Source organism: Rousettus aegyptiacus, unplaced genomic scaffold, assembly GCF_014176215.1.
Source record: "Rousettus aegyptiacus isolate mRouAeg1 unplaced genomic scaffold, mRouAeg1.p scaffold_m13_p_5, whole genome shotgun sequence".
NCBI lineage: Eukaryota > Metazoa > Chordata > Mammalia > Chiroptera > Pteropodidae > Rousettus > Rousettus aegyptiacus.
Window position 1 is genome coordinate 116,880,047 of NW_023416308.1, and position 19,962 is coordinate 116,900,008.

General features: G+C 52.2%; 1 protein-coding gene across 1 annotated transcript; it reads right to left on the reverse strand.

Annotated features, from left to right (window-relative positions):
• Positions 1–778: 778 nt before the first annotated feature.
• On the reverse strand, positions 779–9,970 carry CATSPER1 (cation channel sperm associated 1). The gene is made up of 12 exons (XM_036221613.1): positions 8,710–9,970; positions 7,627–7,839; positions 6,823–6,936; positions 6,463–6,622; positions 6,073–6,164; positions 5,832–5,975; positions 5,630–5,693; positions 5,381–5,453; positions 5,184–5,244; positions 3,859–3,934; positions 1,542–1,656; positions 779–1,381 (listed from the first exon to the last, which is right to left on the reverse strand). The coding sequence occupies exons 1-12, from the start codon at positions 9,968–9,970 to the stop codon at positions 1,355–1,357; spliced, it is 2,400 nt and encodes a 799-aa protein (XP_036077506.1). The 3' UTR covers positions 779–1,354.
• Positions 9,971–19,962: the final 9,992 nt, after the last annotated feature.

Genomic DNA, 19,962 nt, shown 5'->3' on the forward strand with positions numbered 1-19,962 from the left:
GGAGCTTTCAGCATTGGGCTGACACAGGGCAGGTGGCAGGAAATGCTTGCCGAATGAATGTTTGGGTGGCGGAGAGAGGCGAGGCCGGAGGTATCGGCCAGGTGGCCTCTCCGCCCCTGGAATCTCTGTCCAAATCCCAGATGGCATTTCCTCTGGCTTCTATTCCTGGGCTCTGGGCCAGCCAGCGCCCTCGGCCGGGCCGGGGAGGGAAGATGCTGCCTCTGTCCTAGAGTCTGGAGGCTTCGCCACCACTTTGTCTGGCTTAGAAGTACAGGGTTGGCTGGCAAAACTGTCTGTCACCCCTCAAAGCCCACTCCGAAGTCCCACTCTTGATCCCCTCCAGCCTGTACTGCGCGCTGGCTTCATTCTAGTAGGGCGAGGTGGGTGTCGTAGATAGTGGAAGACCCCTCCTCTGTATGGGAGCCCTCGGGGCCCAGGCCAAGCTTGTGTCTGACCCGGTGCTAGGTCTCCAGCACCCAGCACAGACCCTGGTCGTGCCCCACTACCACCGCCGGGGACAGGGGCTCTGGGCATCCTGCCCAGGCTCAGGCTGCAAGCGGGAGGACTCGTCCGAGCCCCAGACGGGGCGGGGAGCGGCCATCGGCCCCGCTCCCTGCTTTCCTTTGATGGCGGGCTGGTCCATTCCACACACGCCCCACTCTGTCCCCCGCACCTCTGCCCCATCCCGAGGGTGGAAAGAAAGGAGGACTGAAGCAGCATCCACTCTGCCTCCCTCACGGAGGCTCTTCAGTCTGACCCCCAGAAGGACAGGGTATGGCAGTGACCTCTGACCTCTGGGTTCTTGGCATCCTCGCACTGGCTGCTGAGGCTGCTGATAGGCCTGAGCTCCTGGGCCATAAGGCCTGTTTCTGGAGCCTACTGGGTCCTCCACAGGGTGACAACGGATGGCTGTTCCAGCTTTGTCTTTGTCGTCTAACATCTGGGCTAGAAGGGCCTTCCTCCCTGAAGCAAGGGGACTGTCACCTCTCCCCCCAGCACTGAGCCTGGCCCACTTTCCGGGTTACCCCTCTGGCTGCTGCAAACACACTGCTGGGCCAAACTAGGATGCTGGGCCCTGGTGAGGCTGGAGGGGACCAGGAACAGTGGCTTTCACATGCAACCCTTACATACACACACTCAAGTGTGCACACACACGTGCACACACAAATTCCCCTCCCCCATGCCTCAGCCCAGCCAGTGAGGACACAGAGCTACCTGGGGTTTTAAAACTCTGTTGGGGCCCAGCCCTGCGGGCCTGGCAATCATTCCAGTAGATCCGGAGCCTTGTCCCAACCCACCCTGGTGGGCTGCTTGACAAAGGTTGAAGTCTGTATCCAGTGTCCCTGTCCAGGGGTCACTTTCTGAAGTCTTCTTCTCCAGCCTGTGGGGTGGGATGGGAGGGCGGCTGAGCGACTGACCTCTGCTTTCCCAAATGCCCATGTCACTGTTACTCAGGGCCACTTCCGGGCACAGGCCCCCCTGCCTGGCCTTCCAGCATCCCCCCCTCCCTAGCCCCTCCCTTCTGGTCCAGACTGGTTCACCTCAAATGCAGTGTCCACAATTTCATCAATGACAGATGCCTGGGAGCGAAATTTCTGTTGATAGTGCTCCACCCCAGCCATCAGCTGGAGAAAGTGGAACAGTTGCTCCTGCTGCCTGGGGGCGAAGGGGACAGAGGTGAGCCTTGGCCAACCTGCCCAGCTGGGACTTCTGGGCCCCCAGAGCCCCTGAGATGGCTCTTCTTGCTTGCCTGCCCGCTCAGCCTAGACCTCCATCTCTAGCCATGGTCGCAACTTTTCTGAGCGTGGCCTTTCATGGTATGCCTCCTTTACCACGTATAACTGTACCACAGACGGTTCTATTAAGTGTGTACTCTCCCAGCCCTCTAGCCCTCCATCCGTCTGTCATCCGCCTGCCCCTCCCACCGCCCCATATTTCTCGTGTACACACTCAACATCTACCCATCTGTCCTCCCACCCGCCTAGCCATTCACTTGCCCATCAGACCACCCCGCCCTTTCACTCACTCACCTATCTCTCCACCCACTGGCTCTTCCCTGGACCCCCAGCCCACCCATTCGCTATGTCGTACAGTCAATCATCCACCTACTCCCCATTACTACCCATTCATTAACTCCTTCACCATCTGGGCTAGGAAGCGCTTCCTCCCTGAAGCAGGGGGACTGTCACCTCGCCCTCCAGCACTGAGCCTGACCTACATTCCAAGCTACCCTTCTGGCTGCTGCTAACACACTGTTGGGCCAATCCATCCATCAAATAACACTGAAATCAATCTACACTGCAAGGCGCTCCCAGAACATAGAAATAAGAAACAGCCCCTGCCCTCAGGAAGTGCAGTCTGTGGCAGAGCTAGAAACAGCAAACCGCGTGTGTTTACACTTATAACAAATGTAAACACAGGGTGCTGAGGGCCCCAGGGCTGGCAATGCGGAAGGCTCCTGGAGGAAGTACCAGTGAGCTGAGTTTGAAAAACATGAACGTTTGCCAGGCCCAGGCGGGGCTCCTGGTTCTCTATGCCACCGCCGCCGGGAAGTGGGGCGCATGCTGCTGGGGCTGGGGCGGGTCTCAGAAGGAGCGTTTAAGAGCACGGATGGATGGGAGGTGGCGACAGCCAGGAAAGGACAAAGCGAAGGCACCCAACGTTATCCTAAGGGAGGCCGGAGCACTTCCAGGGTGTCACAATCAGAGGAGAAGGGAAAAGCCAAACAACTCTTTTTAACAAAGACCACTCTCTAAATAAATACAAAGGTAAAAAAAAAAAAAAAAAAAAAAAGGAAAAAATGATTAAAACAAAGAAACAAACAAACAAAAAACAACAAAGAACACTCTTGGTGGAGATGGACCAGTGGAAAAGAGTTTGGAGGTCGAGAGACCCCCACGAGGAAAGTACGGCAGAGGCACCGAGGGTCCAGACTAGGCCGGTGGCCAAGGAACTGGAACATGGAGGGTGGACAGGAGGCTCCGAGGTGAAGTGAGCAGGATTGGAACTCAGCTCTCCCAACTCTTGGTTACTTGAGCCTGGCACTGGCAGCCAGAGAACGTTCCAGGCAGAGAACACAGTGTGGGCCAAGGCCCAGAGGTGGAGAAGTATGTGCTCAGCCTGGGAAACTGCGTGGGAGAAGCAAGGACGTGCGGGTGTGGCAGTGGCTGCGATGACATTGGCGAGGCCTGCAAAGGCTTGACTGCAGCGGGCCTCTGGCCTCTGCGGCTCGGGCTCTGTGGGGGGTGAGGAGAGCCTGGAGCACTCCCCACTGTTGAGTGCACCACCGAGCCCCCAGCTGTCCTGGCCCAGCTGGCCACTCAGGTCAACAGGAATGGGTGTCGACCATCGGCCCCCCCGGCCTTCACCCACGGCGTTCTCAGAGCCGCCTCCCTCATCCCTCCACTTCGCTGAAGTCACCCACCCGCCACGGCCCCGCAACAAGTCTACAGAGGAGGGGCACTCTCGTGAGCAGGAGCTAGTCTGTGTCCTCTTTGTGTCCCTGGAGTCCTCACAGGGCCCGGTCCAGAGCAAGGGTCAGGGATGCTTCTTGAGTAAAAAGATGAGCAGAATCTCAGCTCTTCCAGGACCTCGCTGCTGCCCTTGCCCTTGGCCCCTGGCTTCAGAGGGGCTCACGGCCTCTTAGCCGCTGCTGGTGGGATTCTCAGTGGCACAAGATAACTCTTGGTGAGCAGAAGCCACTCATGTTCTCCATGTTCTCCACAGGCTCTGCATAAACCTTGTTGCTCCGTCCCCCTCCACAGAGGCGGGAGATGTTCCTTTCTCTGCAAACCCACCAGTCAGGCCCCAGAACTCTCCCGAGGCCCAGGGCCTCCCCCTCCTTTCAGGTCTCCTTACTTCTCAGTCATGGTCCCGAATTTCTTCTCAATGAGATGCTTCTGTTTACTGTGTTCGCTTATTGTCTCTTCAGGCTCTGGATGTAGGAAAAGAAGGGGGAGGTCAAGGAGGTGCCCGAATTGAGAGGGGGTGGAGGAAATCCCATGTGCCATGGAGATATCCAAAAAAGCTAGCAAGTTTTTGTCCTGGATGCTCTCAAAGCAAGTGCAGCCAGGAGTGTGTAGCAGCTGTTCGTTCGTTTGCCTGCGTCTATTCCCTCTTCTTCTGGAGAAAGTCTTCCCCATTTTTCCAAGGGACCACTCCTACCCCATGCTGTCTAGCTGGGGCTGACTCCAGCCCCAGCTCCAAGGACATGTGACTCAGGCCTGGCCAATCAGAACAGCCTATCATTTTGGCTACAGCGATTGGTTCAGAAAAAGGCAGGTGATCAATTGGAGCAAAGGAGACTTATTTCTGGGACTCTGCTGCAGCTTCTGGGAGACAAGGGCCTCCCTGCTGGAAGTGCTAGAAAGGGCTACGCTGTCAGGATTTGGGATTGGAGTTGCAGGTGGCCATTTTCCTACCACAAGGGAGGAGATGCCCTAAGCACAAAACACTGCAGAGGGCTACAGAGCGATGGAAGAACACCAAATCTGAACCATCATTGGAGTCCTGGGTCCAGCCATTCCTGAAAGCCCACACACCCTCAATTTGCCAAGTAATTTGAGCCAATTAATTCCTCTTTTTGCTTAAGTTTTTTTTTTTGTTTTTGTTTTTTTTTTTTTTTGTTTTTTTTGTGCTGAGGGTCTATCCTTGACAGAGGGGGCAGATGAAGGACCAGGTGACTGGAGGACCCTCAGTCCTCAGTCCTCTGGTGTTAGTGATCCTAAGAGTAGAATTTGGGAGCTCAGATTCTTAAGTTATAAAGGTCTTTAAGCAGGAAGCAAAACAATTGGCTCGAAATCAATTCACCTAGAAAGTCCACCATATAAAAGTGAACGTGTACAGGAAACTTCATTTTTGTTGATTCTTTGAGTTACTCTAGACCAGTGTGTATACGACCCTGATAAAGAAAGTTGACCTCAAAGTTGAAACCATCCCATATAGAATCATTGCTTTAAACTTGATACGTTATTAAGAGAAACAAGTGTTTGATGACTCAATTTGGCTAATTAGTCATTTCACCAATGGTCTTTCAAGAACTGACTTACCAGTTTAACTGGCCTTGTCTTAGTGCTCTTTGGACCAAAGTTCTAGGCAAGGAAAGTTCTCCTGAGTCCCAGATTCTAAAACTCTAAAACTGAGCCTGGACTCCTGTGTCTGACTGGGGGTGGGGGGCGGCACACCTGTTCTGCTGAGCTCTGTCAGCGACTCATCCAGCAGCCTCTCATTGACCTGGGCAGCCTTCTGGAAGAAGAGACCTCAGTCCTGTCATTGTCCCATGCTCGCCTGCCCCCGATGCAGCTTCCTCCCTTCCCTCCAGCCTCTGTGCCCCCTCTTCATGTGTCCCTAATTGGTCCACCGGCCCCACCCCTCTCAGTACCTCCTGCTTCACTTTCTCCAGGCCTCTGAGCAGTGCCATCTGGAAGTTATCCACCAGGACGGCAATCACCAGGCTGAGGGGGACAATGGGGTGCTCTCAAGGAGGAGGCTATAGGAGACGCCCCGCACCCTCCTCCGGGTTCATCATGGCATGACCAGGTTGAGAGGGCCGGGGAGAGGCTGACCCGGCGTTGGATGGGTGGGTGGGCGGGGATGAAGCTGGGGAGAAGAGCGGGGGCGGGGTCCTCACTTGAGGAAGATGTAGTACTGGATGATGATGTAAATCATGAGAATGGGGATGATGTACCAGGCGCCTGGGAGAGAGGGGGTCATTCGAGCCATGAGCTCCTTGCTGGTCCTCCCCATGCCGCTCCCAGCAAGCATCAGAAGCCCCACTTTGCAGATAGGGTAACTGAGCCCTCAGGGTCCGCCCGCCCCTGCCCTCCACCCACCCTGAGCTCGGCTGTCCAGGTAGATGAGGGACCAGTCATCCAGAGTGAGCAAGGTGAAGAGGGTGAAGATGGTGGTGAAGATGTTCTGGAAGCGTTTGGGGTCAGACTGGCGGAATAGTGCCCGGAGCACCACAGAGAAGAGGACTGGACGTTCAGGGCCAAGCCATGATCCCTGGTCCCCCCACTCCCCCACCATCATAGTCCCGCAGGCTCCTGCCCCAGACCCCACAGCACAGGATACAGAGGCAGGTAAACATGAGGATGAGGATGGCAGTGATGGACGGCAAGGATCGCACCAGGGTCCCAGTCACTTCCTGGAGGCTGGTCAGGAAGCTGTGGGCAGAGGTGGAGAGGGAGGCTGAGTCAGCGGGATGGGGATCTGTGCCTGGAAACCACAGGTGATGCTGAAGGCAGGAGGTCCCTGATTTGCTAGTGACTTGGAAGAGTCCAGCCCCCTCTCTGGAAAATGAAGAGAATGATCAGGCAGGAAGCTTATCAGAAGCTGGTGTCTGCAGCCTCCCCCTCCCCCATCACCAGAACAGGTCACGGCACACTCCTTGGGAGTCCAGGCCTGTGTCCCCTCTTCCTTTGGAGCCCCCACACAGGTGTGGGCAGCTGTGGTCCAGCTGACCTGAGCCTCCGCAGGACCCGGATGGCCCTCAGGGCCCGCAGGCTCTTGAAGACCTTGAAGATCAGGAAGATGTTTTGATTGTAGACTACGCGGTTAAAGGAGTTGTAGTTGAGCTGGATGATCATGAAATCCAGCACAGCCATGACCATGATGAAGAAGTCTGAGGGCACAGGGTGCCTGAGTGCGCTGGGCTCCTGCCCAGGCCCCTAGCCCAGGCCCCTGGCCCAGACCCACAGTCCCCCAAAGCCATTACACACACACCCCCGCCGTCCCCTGTCATCCTCAGCCTCCTCTGGCAGTTCAGTGGCTCCCACTACACACACACACACACACACACACACACACCCAATCCCCACCCACCCAGATTGTTCCAGGAGTCAGAAAAATACTTGAAGCCCATAGCAATGATCTTGAGCATAGCTTCCACCATGTAGATGCTGAGGAAAATGGAGTCCAAGGCCTCGAAGAACCATGCTGCGGGAACACCAGGGGCTTGCTTGCTCAGGGCTGTCCCCAGCAACCCTGGCCCACACTCTCCTCCCCATGGGAACCTCGCACACAGCTGTTTAGAGAGAGCCTGGCTCTGCGCAGGTGGCTGTGCGTCTTAACGGCTCTGAGCCTCAGTTTTCTGTCTGTAAAACAGTGACTACAGTCTGCCTAATAGGGTTTTCATGAACGTAAAAGGTATTTAACACAGTAAAATGCTTAAAATGGAGCCTGAACCAGTGAGCACGCACGAAACATCAGCCATTCTTCTTCTCTGCTTAGCTTATGTCCTTCCCTTCACCCTGCTCCCCAGGGTTTCAGGGGCCGCCTTCGCAGGTTTTCCACTCTCACCCCTCTAGGGTCCAGGCAACCTGGGTTCCCGGCAACCTGGGTTCCCGGCACCCTTACCGCCGAAAGCAGCATGCTTAGAGCAGACGCGCCACCTGGTGGCTCTAGCCCCAAACAGCAGGCCTTTCCTCTCTGGCTGGCTGGCTGACCTCAGTGAGCTATGTGACCCAGCCTCATCTCTAACACTGGGCAATGATGTCGTCTGCTTCCCAGGGGTGAGGATCAAATAATCGAAGATACATAAATCATCCGGCACCAGACCAGGCTGACAGGAGGCCTGGAACAGCATCAGTAGCCTCCTCCATGTGAACAAGGTTCCCTGGCCCTTACCGCCCCGGACCTCGACTTCAGCGAAGGTCTGGGTCACGAGCATGACGGTGTTGAGGCAGACGATGAGGAAGATGAAGGCCTCGAAGACCAGGGACTCTGTCAGTTTCCTGAGCATGTTCCGGAGTTCCTGAAGGAGGTAGCATAATCTTTCCCACAGCCAGCTGAAGAAGCCCACGTTGTGCAGCTTCTTGTGGGGCCGCTGGCTTCGGCTGGCTGTAAGAGAGCCAGAAAGTCACGTCTGTGTGGGAGGGGGCGTGGGGGTCCAGCACTCCGTCTCAGGCGGGATTGGAGTTTATCTCCGTGCCTGCCTGTTGCCTGCCATTCACTCACTAGGGTGCCTCTGTGTTAGTCCTGTGCTGGTATTAGGACCAAGGGCCCGACCCTTTCCATGGCAGATGCCTGGCTGCTTGGGATTTGGGGTCTGTTTGAGAAGACCGTGAGGGATTACGTGCCTAAACCTCCATGCCTTTCTCTACTCTCCTTCTCCCTTTAAGATTCTGCTAAGACATCTCTTCACTACCTTCCCTACTCCATCCAATCAGACGCTGACCTTTCTCGCTTGTTCTGAGATTCTTGCCCTGTTTGCTGAACTACTAGGGGCCAAGTCTGGGGAGTTGTGCATTAACGGCCCTCAACCCCCGGCCCTCATCCAGGCGCGTGTGCTCAGTCTCTGTCCTCAAGAAGCTCACAGTTTAGTGTTAGAAATGCGGGCACACAGAATCCGCAGCAGAAAACGTTCTGACATGGAGGAGAGGCCCCCATCGGTGGGCGACGCCCTCGGCTAGGAGCCCCTTGGGGACAGGGTTGGTCTTCCCTGTGCTGCCAGGGCCCATATTAGGCAAGACCCAAGGTGAGGGTGAATGAAGCAGTGACTGAAGGAACAACTGATGGCCCGAAGAGGCGCGTAAGTCAGGGAATAAAAGACTGGATGCAGAACGGGCAGGCGAGCGAATAGCCGACGGAATACACGCGGAGGTGAGAGTCAAGCCCCGGGCTCTACGGCAGCTCCGTGCAGCGCGTGAGCTGCGTCTGGAATCTGGGCCGGGCAGCGGGCGTTGGGGACGAGAGGGAGCAACGACTCACTTTTGTGCCTCTGAAATGGCTCGTCTTCTTCAGACCAGTTTTCCGCGGTTTTGGAGGAGGGATCCTGAGGAGGGACTTGGCTGGCGCTCTGGGTGGCGTGGGAAGGAGCCAGGCTGAGCGCCACGCTCCGCACGCGCGCCGCGCTGCCCTGGCCGGCGGCCGCGCCGGAAAGCGCCGAGGCGTCCGTGCCCACGCTGTGCGACTCGAGCGCGCCAGACACTTGGGAGCTGCTGCCGCGATGGCGCTCGCCCGCGAAGGAATGGTGCGACTCGGTCTCTCCTTGAAGAGACGGTCTGTGCTGGTCCGTCTGAAGGCGACGGCGCCCTCTGCGGTCGTGAGGATCGGAGTGGCGGGGCCCAGCGCGGAAGTAGGCCCCGCTGTCGTAGGAGGATTCTCTGTGGTCGTGAGGCTCGGCGTGGTCATGGAGCTCACGAAGGCCCGGGACCTCACTGTGCTGGCGAGGCCTGCGGTGCTGGCGCCCCCCGCTGTGGCGGGCCTCACCGCGGGGACTGGCCTCACTGGGGCGACGGGCCTCACTGCGGCGACGCGACTCCCTGGAGCCACGGGCCTCACTGCGGCGACGCGACTCCCTGGAGCCACGGGCCTCACTGCGGCGACGCGACTCCCTGGAGCCACGGGCCTCACTGCGGCGACGCGACTCCCTGGAGCCACGGGCCTCACTGCGGCGACGCGACTCCCTGGAGCCACGGGCCTCACTGCGGCGACGCGACTCACTGGGGCCACGGGCCTCACTGCGACGACGGGCCTCACTGCGGCGACGGGCCTCACTGCGGCGACGGGCCTCACTGCGGTGGCGTCGGGCCTCACTGGGGCGACGGGCCTCACTGGGGCTGGGGGTCTCACTGCGGTGGTGGGACTCACTGGGGCGGGAGGACGCACTGCGGTGGCGGGACCTGCTGCGACGTCTCCTGCTACCATCAAAGGAGACCTCGTCGCTGGAATGGGGGGAGAGGGTAATGCCCCGGGGAGGAGCCAGGGTGGCGGACCTGGAGAGGTGGGAGTGGCGGGAGGAGGCATTGTCGCGGAAGTCTTGGACCGCACCGAGGTGGTGAGATCCACCTTGATGATGGACCATGTCATGGGGATTGGACACGCTGTGGTGTTGGGATTTGCTATGGCGGTGAACTTCACTACGGCCTGGCCTGCGGTCCCGGGTCGATGAGCTGCGGTGAAGGGATGCATCCAAATCACTGGTATCTGCCTCGTTTTGAGCCCTTTCAGCCATCAAAGGTTGATCCATGCTGGCAACTCTGGAAAAAGAAAAGCTCAAGACTTGGGCCTAACAGGCCCCTTCCTAGGTTGCCCTTCTCACCTAAGTGGTGGCAGTGGGTCTTCTAGGAAAGCCTGATTCTTCTCCCGGAATTCTCCTTTCTATGACGTCACCAGCAGTCTCCCTCCTAGGCCTAATTCCCAAATGGGCTACAGTTCAGAATTAAGGATCATTGTAAAATTAGGAAATTGAGGTCAAGAAAAGGGAAGGGAATAGTTCCAGGTCACCCAGAAGGCCAGTGGCAAAGCTGGACAAAGAAGTTCAGGATGACACCAAAGGCCCTAGCAGGTTGCTTAACTCTGTTGTTAGAAAGAACTTTAAGAGGCCAAGAGATCGATTTCCAGTACTACCGACATGCCATTTGGCTCTGGGGTTCAAACTGCCAGACTCCACCATAAGTAGGAATGTGAACTTGGGCTAGTCGCTTAATCTTCCTGTGCCTCACAGGATCAAAAAATTAAGTCGTGTCAAGTTTATACTAACAGCACAATGCATGTTAATTTGTCTTATTATTCTCTCCTTGATCATTGACAGTGATGGAAACCTCCTCTTGCATTATTACTGAAATAAAACTATTGGTCATTATTTATCGAGAAGCTACTTTATGTAATTTTAATTGAATCATCACAATGACCCCGCATGATGGAATTATCCCCTGGCTCAGAGAGTATAAATGAGTTGCTCGATGAATAAGAACTTAAAACCAGCACTGGCTTCAGTCTGTCACCTTAACCACCATGCCGTCCCGTCTTCCCGCTGAAATCCACTGCAAAGCTTTACTTGTTCACCAAATTCATTTGTGCCAGCGCAAGCACTTCTGGAAGCTAATAGGTCATTCCTTTGACTGCAGCCCCTTCCTAAGTGCTTGGTTACAGCTATGTCCACAGTGTCATTGAGTATCAGGTTCTCAGTGATGAAAGAGATACCACTCCTGCCCTCAGGATGCTGTGTCTGCTGCCAGCAGCAGAAAAGGAAAGATTTTGGGATAGGACTGTTGATTGTTCTGCAAATCCATTTTTCTCTGCTTCCTGCGCATGTGCCCTCCCAACTGGGGATGACATTTCCCAGTGTATTTAGCATCTAGGTGTGAACAAAGGGTGAGGGCAAAAGCAATGTGAGAACTTCTGGGGCTTGGATTTGAAGCACTGGGCATGTGAATCTCTGTTTTTCTCCTTCCTATGGGCTAGAGCACAGATATGACAAGCAGGCAGGATCAACACTCTAGGGCAGAGTTTCAGCTAGGGTTCTGTGGAACCACAGAATTGGCCTTGAGATGTGTCTAGGCCAGGAATTCTGCACTGTGATTAAAAATAAAAGCAGTGTTATTTTCAATCTTCATGTGTTGTGTGAGACCAGTGCTTTTTAGGGATGGACAGTAATTGAGCAGTCTCAGAAGCCATTAGAGATTGTTCAGCCCCATTTGGCCACACACAGTAGGACTGTATCACTGGTGAGTCCTTGCTCAGTTTTCAACCCGACATCAGGAAGTCTGTTGATCATTTGCTTGGAGAGAAGGAGGTAAAACTGATGACATCAACCTCACCCTCCCGGCTTACCTCCGCCCCCATCCCACCCCCCCCCCCGCCCCCGCCTCTCCTTATGCACTGATGACTGGCAAACTCTGGTGTGATGGAAAACCATAGAAGATTTTCCTTCTAAAGAAATAACTTTTACATTCTGTGATTCAGCTGTCTCTCTGCCACTTTGCTGTTGATGTAAACACGAATTATGCAGGTTAGAAGCGAATTTCGGCGTGATTTTGTATTTTTTTGCATGTGAAGTGTGAAATGAAAGACGAGGAGCTTAGGACTGGCAGGGTTAGTGATAAAGAATTACAATTTACAAATGTAGCGATGACTTCAACATTGAAAAGAACTACAAATCACGGCCATTTGCCGAGTAAACACACTAATTTTTATCTGTTGGTATCTCGAAACAAACAGGGCTTTTATTTTAAAGGCCACATTCAGTAAAAAGACCCAAAAAGCAAGTTATTGGGTAGCAGAGCCTATTGTCCAGAAAACAGAACCTAATAATGCTGGTGTGTAAAATTATCATGAGTAAAATGCTAGTGTAAGATGTCTGAAAAAGTGCAAAAGTTCTTCTCCCAGAGGGAACCATAACTATGTATTGATGACATATCACGTAATGCTGAAGAGCCTTTGGTTTTTGTTTTTTGGGTAATAAACTAGAAAACAACAGATTCTTTATCCAACCTGGAGTCGTCAACAGATTTCACCAGTAAATGCCATGCACTTGTAAGATTTGTAAATGATGCTGATAATCAAAAGAAATTTTTCTGCTGCAAACAGCTTTTACAAAAACACAGACAACCAAACTATAGTTAATGCTTTCTTCATATCTGGAATCAAAAGGTCTGTCTTGGAAGACCTGTCTTGGCATTTGTACTGATAATATTCTCAAGAGTTGGCTCCCTAAGAGTTTGTTCACTGTTCTTGTAAAAAAAAAAAAAAGGCCAAAATCGACAAATAAAAACTTGATATTGTCACACACACTGAGTTCTTCACAGAAAGGTGCTGGTGTCAAAAATTCTTGGAGATGATAAAAAAAAAGATGTTGCAAAATGGTTAACTTTATTTAACGAGCACTAATTTATTTGAAGATGGTTTAAAAACTGTGTGATATGATCCCGCAATTCCATTTCTACATATGTACCAAAAGGATTGAGAGCAGGGACTCAAACAGATAGCTGTGCACCCAGGTCCATAGCAGCATTATTCACAATAGACAAAAGATGGATGGGTAAACAATGTGGTGTATTTGGTGTATTTTCCTCACCACTTTGGTTGAGGAAAGAGGCTGACTGAATCTACAGGATGGAACATCTTTTCCAATTAGGGAGGACTCCTCCACTGATTGCCTTCTAGTGGGCATTTGCATGAGACATAACTCTTCCCATTCTGTGAGCACTTTAAGAAGCCATCCACAGACCTCTCTCCTAGACCATCACGTCATCAAGTTCCCAGTTGTAGTCCTTTCCAGTCTCTGCAAAAGGCCAGCCCTTCAGCTATTGCTCATGAGTCCATATAAATCTGCGTCTTATGCCTTCTTTCCTTCCACGCAAAGTGGATAACACATGCATTGTCCAAAGTTCTGCCCACTGGGAGGGTTTTCCTTTCCTTCACCACGGTCTTTCAGAACTGTCCACTCTGGCTGGTGCTGGCTTATTCTGCAAAGCCTTCCATAAACCAGGCCTGTTCTTTTTCCTCCTCCTCTTGACACTGTTGAGTATAAACTGTGGGAAGGGAGGTGAAGCAGCAGAAACAAACACTATGGGACTTTGGACCACCCGCTCGGGCAGATCCTTGGTGCCCTCTGGATCTGCTTGGGCCCAGCGTCATATATACCATTTCAACTTCTAGTGGGATGCAACTGCAAATCCAATTTCACGATTCTGTGGCTCTGCTAACACGCAGTTCACGAAGAACATTTGGTCTGATAATCACTTGGTGTTCCATAAATCAGGCATTCGGTCTTTGCCAAGGTCCAGTAGCAAGCCAGAAGCTGCTTTTTTAGAATGTAGACTAGTCATTGGCAGAGGATGGCAGAGCCAAAACTCCAAGGGTTGTAGCTGTGATGCTCCTGTTGGGGCTTCCACGTGGCATCTCTGGCTGACACCTAGGTCTGGCACGTGAGCCTACCAGGAGTAATGTCCAAGCGATAGGGCAGCTTTATCAGAGCCTGGCCTTTTGACGAGCTTTTTTTAGATTCATACTTAACATTACCAGATTTACAGGTTACCCAGTAAACGAGTCAAAGTGACTTGCCCAAATGTGATATATGTCTGCTCCAAAATCCCAAAGGCACTCTATGCATTGCTCCTCTTTCTTTATGGTGTATAGCGTAGGGGGCAGCAACTTGTCACTCACATTAGGAGGTATCTGACATTCCCCAGACCGCTGGTCCCGACGTGGCAGGCCCTTGAACTTGCACAGGGTTCATCTCTGACTCTCTGGCAAATGTATTTTCTAAGGAGCCTAAGATTCTTGCTGTTTCCTGCTCACAGAGTCTGGTTGGCACAATGGCGTCAGCTGAATGTGCCAGCATAGTGTTCTCTGTGTTGTCAAACCTGTCACGGTTGCTCTGGACCTTGCGGTTTGCAGGAGAATGGCCTAACCCAGGGGCAAGACAGGCAAGGCAGGAACACTGCTATCCCTGCTGCGTAAATGCAAACGGAGTGTCATTTACCGTACTCATGGGGATGTAAGAGGAAGTATTTGCTAGTTCAATAGCCACATACCTGTTACTGGGGTTTATATTGATTTCCTCCAATAAAGATATCAAATCTAGGTTGCAGCTGTGATTGGCGTCACCATATTATTAAGTTTCCTTTTTCTCCCGCAAAAAGGTGGGTTATAAGGGGATATGGTCAGAATCACCACCCTTCCATCTCTCAGATCCTTGATGGTGGCACCGATCTTGGCAATCTCGCCCGGGTTGTGGTATCTCTTTTGGTTTACAAGTTAGTGGGAGTGGGAGGACTATTCCAGGGGCTTCCATTTGGCTCTTTTTATCCTAACAGTCCACACTATTGTCAGGGATCCAGTGGGAGATTCTGCCAGCTACTGAGTACTAATCTCACAATAAATTCTGTGATGGGGGAGATAACGACAGCACAAATCTGAAGGTCTCAGGAATGTGACCTTTTATTTCTGGGGGCCTTTGGTGCTGGCGCTATTCAGTTAGGAGGCTGTTAATATTCAAATTAACATCCGAAGCTGCAGTGAACGTGTAAGGTGTCATTTTAGTGAAGCTGGAATTATGTTTCCCAGAATCCTCTTCCCCGTGTAGTGCTGACTTAGTGGGGGCTGCAGTTGACATTTTGTGCAAGATTCGGAAAGTGAAGTGACAGTGAAACAGGAGCTGTATCCTTTTTCCCCTAGGAAGGTGGGGCAGAGACACCAGAAGCGGCAGCAGCTCACTCACAATGACCCTTACCTGCTGGCTCACCTCGTTGGCGTGGGTCAGCAGCTGGGTCCGCAGTTCCTTCAGCTTATAGCAGATCCTTCTCAACTTCCATCACTCCCGTTCCAGGTGTATGTTCAGCTCTTCTAAACAATGTGCCAGGTGGTGGGCCAGAGTTCACTTGTAGTTTGCCAATCCCTGGTCTAGATGATCAACAAAAAAATAAGTCAGTCTCAGATTTACAGCCTTTGTGGATTTGTAGGGTAACTACTCCCACCGTGGCTGATTGCAGGCTCCAATGTGACGTCACCGAACACCGTTTGGAAGAGATGTGTAGTAAGTAACATGCCACCTCTGGGATTTCCACCAGACGCATACAGTAGACAAAGGGAATGTTAAGAGCATACATAAATAAAAGTGAAGTCTAGTAAACTAATTAAGAAGTAATGAGTTGTATTTATTACCTTTGTTATTAATGTAATTGATTCAATGGTAAGTTTACATAATTTAATAATATCATTTTAATTTAATTTTTAGTATAATTTAATTGTGCTCAACTGGCTAGCAAAATTCAGCTTTCTAGAGCTAGCATGAGGCATACCTGACATCCCATCACATTCAGAGACTGGTGTGTAATCCAGCGTGGATGGAACACAACGGGGGTGGGGGGCAATGAGAGACATAGCTGAATGGTTTTCGGGGAGAGTTCAGGCTAGACTGGGCCTCGTGGGCCTGGTAAGGGGGGTGGAGTTTCAAACAAGGGTGTTAGGATCAGACGGCTTTAAGAAGGATCATTTTGCATACAGAGAGGAGACTGTATTCGCTGTGGGGAGCCTGGGGCGGGTAGGTCAGTTAGGAGGCTGTTGCTGTAACCGGTAGTGAAACTCTGAGGCTCAGACTAGGCCAGATGTTGTGGGGGAAAGAGAGTGGGTAGATGCCAACTATTCAAGAGTGAGAATGTATAGGACATGGTGACAGGTAGGTGGCGCCAGGGACAGAGCGAAGGGGACGTTAAAAAGACACCAAGCTCTGGGGCTTGAGCATCTGCTTGAATGTTCCCTGAAACTGAGAGCACTAGAAAAGCTGGTCTGAGAAGAAGACAAGATGTTTGGTTTTGAATATAGAGTGTTTGATGAGCTTGGGGAACACTCGGCAAGGGAGCTCTGGGCTGGAGATGCAGTTGGGATAGGGGACCCAGGATCTTGCCTCCTGTAGCTCCAGCTCATGGGAGTGTCCTCACTCCTGTCTCTGGTCAAGTCCTAGGTCACCTCTGGAAGCCACATCCCCAATCTGGGACTCAGTCGCCCTATTTGTAATGGTAAATTAGGCTCTGACTCCCAGCCCTACCTGCCTGGGTGTTGTGAAAATCCCATGATATTGGGGACGTGGTTCTATAGTGTAGCGGTTAGCATGTCTGTTTTACATGCAGAAGATCCTGTGTTCGCACGCCAGTGGAGCCACAGTCCATGGTCTACAGCCATGCCACCCTGAACAAGCTTGATGTCTGATCTTAGAAGCTAAGCAAGGTCGGGCCTGCTAAGCAAGTTTGGATGGGAGACTACCTGGGAAGACCAGGTGCTGTAGGCATAAATAAGAAATTTTTTAAAAAATAAAAGAAAACTCCATGATGTTGGGATGGGGGTGGAGAGTGGGGGTGGGGAAGGCTCTGTCCGTCCTGTCCTGTCCTTTGCCCACTGGATGGTGCCAGGGAACTCTTGGGGAGATGAGGGATGGCTGGGTGGGGTCCTCGGATTCCTGGAATGCTACTGGGTCACAGGAGCTCATCTCAGGTCTGCGAGACTGAGGAAGGGGCTGCCACACTCACGCTTACCTCCCCGGCAGCCTCCCCTTCTCCCTTCCGTCCCCTCTTCTGGATAGCCACCCCCAACGCCTCGCTTATTCCCACCCTCCAGTCCCCTTTCCACTCCTTAGCACCTCCTGGGAAGCTGTCCAATTATGTTGGCAGATCGATAACTTCCTCTCTCTATGCCCTGCCCTCCTTACCTCTGCCCCTTCCTCCTGCTCAAGCCCGCTCTGAGGTGGCTTCTCTAAGGAGGCTCTGTAATAATGAGCCTGCAGGGATTGCTGGGTGTGCGTGAGGGGGTGGGACAATGTATTCCAGTGATGGGAGCTGGGTTTTGGGAGCCTGCACACTCTGCTTTCTGTCCTAGCTCAGCCTCTCCCGGTTGAATAAGCCTGAGCACTTCACCATTTCGTAACTCAGGTCCCCTGCTATGAAAGAGGCACAAGAATAACCCCTATCTCATCAGGTTATCATAAGAATGAAGTTAAAATACATAAGGCATGGAGAAAAGCGCCTCGCACATAGCAAGTGCTCCATAAACGTTGCTCTTACTGACGTGCCTTCTCCCAGCAGCACTTACAGTTTATTAGGGCCTTTCGCCCACCTATGTCAGCGACTTCCCGTTATCTGTAACAGAGGTCCCCCTACCTCGTGCGCTGCCGCGTCGGGAATGGGCTACAGATGGGCTGAGATGGTGACTCCCTCCATTCAGGGGACAGCCTGGCTCCCCCTCCTGGTCATCTCTGGCCATTCCATTTACTCAAACCCCATGCAGAATAGTCTGAACTTCTAAGCGTGACATTCAAGGCCTTTCATAACCTAGTGCTGGCATGCTGCTCGCCACCTGGACGGCCCAGCACTTCCTGTCTCACCAACGCCCAGGCTTTCTCACACCGGGGGCCTCCGCACATGCTGGTCCCTCTGTCTGGAGCATCCTCCCCCTTCCCTGTTCTCAGCTGGGACATCCCTCCTCCAGCAAGCCTCTCCAGATGGCTCAGACAGACACTCCTGTCCTTTCCTCTTTGCTCCCCACACACTTTGCACATCCTTCAATAATCAGAACTACGAAGGCTGCTGCTCGCTCATACAGTGCCTTTGGACAAAGTAGAAAAAGACACCCTTACCTCAAAATGCTTTGTTTCATCTGCTGGAAAACTCTTGGAATTGGTGTGTCAACCCGTGACATCTACAACGTTCAGGGCGTCAGTCCTGGAGGAGCCCATACAACACCAGAGCTGCCACTTTGGGGACATTTCCATGTACCAGGCACTGTGCTAGGTAGGTACCTTATGTCAAATACTGTTCGCAAAGCCCAGGAGGAAAACGATTCATTTCGAAGGTAAGGAAAGCAAAGGCTAAGACCAAGGTCATGTAACCAGCAGGTAGCAGAGCCCGGGGGTGAACTCCAAAGCGCTATGGAGGTAATCGTCTCCATCAGGCCATTGTCACTCAGGTTGCTACTTACATAGCTGTAGTGTGAGCTTCTCGAGGCAGGGAGCACTTTTCTTCCCCTGCCAACGCTCTGGAAACATGTAAAGTGGGCAGAGTGGGCAGCACTGTGTGTGTGTGTGTTGACAGGAGCCTCCTTGCAGGACGTTGGGATCCCAGGGGCTGCCGTCTGTTCCCCTGGGTTGTGGCTGAAGATGTTTAGACCGAGATGTCCCAGAGGCCCCCTGTTCAGCCATTAATGGCTAATTATTATTATTATATATTTTTTTAAATTTTTTTTTTGGTGCCTACTTAGGGTCTGCCCTTGCGCCTATATCAAACAGAGACACCATCTCCCAGGGCATGATGTTCCCAGTTAGTCCCCGAATCCAGAGTTTTTGAGTCCAGAGGTGTGCTCTTTGCCGAAGTGGGGCAAGGTTTATGGGTTCTCCATCTGTGGAGGGTTAAGGAAGGCAGAAGAGGCCTGTCAAGGCTAATCTTAAAGGCAGGTCTAAGTTTTGCAGGAGGACCCAGAGCGAGGGGAAGGATGCTTCTGGCAAAGATATAATCAGAGGTTAGGTAGAGCTAGAGAGAGTGAGAGGTGGGACAGTGGCTAACAGACAAGTTCCTGGCCTAGGAGCCACAACATGCTTGTCTTTGGGTAGATGACTTAGCATCTAGTACAATTCTTTACTGGCATTTAATGCCAGAAACTTAATTATGCCTTGGCATAATTCTAATTATTGCTTTTTTTTTTTTTTTTTTGGCTTTCCAGAGTTCTACTAGTAAAAAGTAGGGTGCTATAAAAACAGCCCTTTTCATGCCCACGGAGTGTCATACAACCTGTTAATCAGCCATCACAATCTTCATTGCCCAAACAGGTCAATTGTCTCTGGAAAACAAAATAAAGAGCTGATAACAATGTCTTGGTTTCTCCCCTTGGCATTCTTTTGGGAGAAGATCCTGAGGGTCAGTCCAGCCGGGGGCATGTGAACTTCTTACTCACTGGGTACTGCGATGGCATTTAGGAGCATGGACTCTGAAGCTGCACTGTCTGGGACCAAATCTGAGTGGGCCACTTTCTAGCCGTGTGACCCTGAGTGTCACTTAACCTCTCCAAGTTTCAGTTCCCTCACTCATAAAATGGTCCCTAGCTCAAGAGTTAGCATATGCAGAGCCCTTCCGCAGTGGCCGGCACACACACCGTGTTAGCTATTACTTTTATTACTCATCCAGATATTTGCCAGTGTAACTCTACGTTGTAAAGCAGAAAAGAAAGTAACAGATTCTCTGCTAGTCGTAAGGGGGGTTTCATTTGGAAGTGTTATGTGTCTCACTGTGTGAAAGGACACTGGGGACAGGGAATGGTACTCATTTGAGTCAGGGTTGCCTCCTCTTTGTGGGAAAAGCAGGCCCGTGAAGTCATAACTTCCAAAGCGGGAGGTAAAATTCTGAGTTTAGCACCTCCTCACCTGGAATGATCCTCCTTCCTGGCTCTGCAGGAGGAGCCGCTGCTGCGCTCTAACCCCCTGCAGTCCTTCCTTTGTTTACAGATCTGCTCCAGTTTCAATGTCTCCCCAGGAGCTGCAGGAAAAAGGCCCATCTTGTTCACCCACGTCCTCAAGTTACAGAGATGATGCTCAATAAATGTTGCTGAATTGAATGAAAAGGAATGACAGATTTTCTCAAAGGAATATGAGGGGCTGAGGTGTCCAGTCAATTAAGGGGTCGATGGGAGTTGTGAGCCTCTGGGAAGGGCAGTGGAGGCGCTTGATTGAGGCTAGGTCCCCAGCCTCATGGTGAC

Coding starts and splice junctions, on each gene's coding strand:
- CATSPER1 (XM_036221613.1), bottom strand. CDS start 9,970: ATGGATCAACCTTTGATGGCTGAAAGGGCTCAAAACGAGGCAGATACC. Junction 3,935..5,183: donor GACAGAGCTCAGCAGAACAG/GTGTGCCGCCCC, acceptor TCCTACATCCAG/AGCCTGAAGAGACAATAAGC. Junction 1,657..3,858: donor TTCGGGACCATGACTGAGAA/GTAAGGAGACCT, acceptor CTTCGCCCCCAG/GCAGCAGGAGCAACTGTTCC.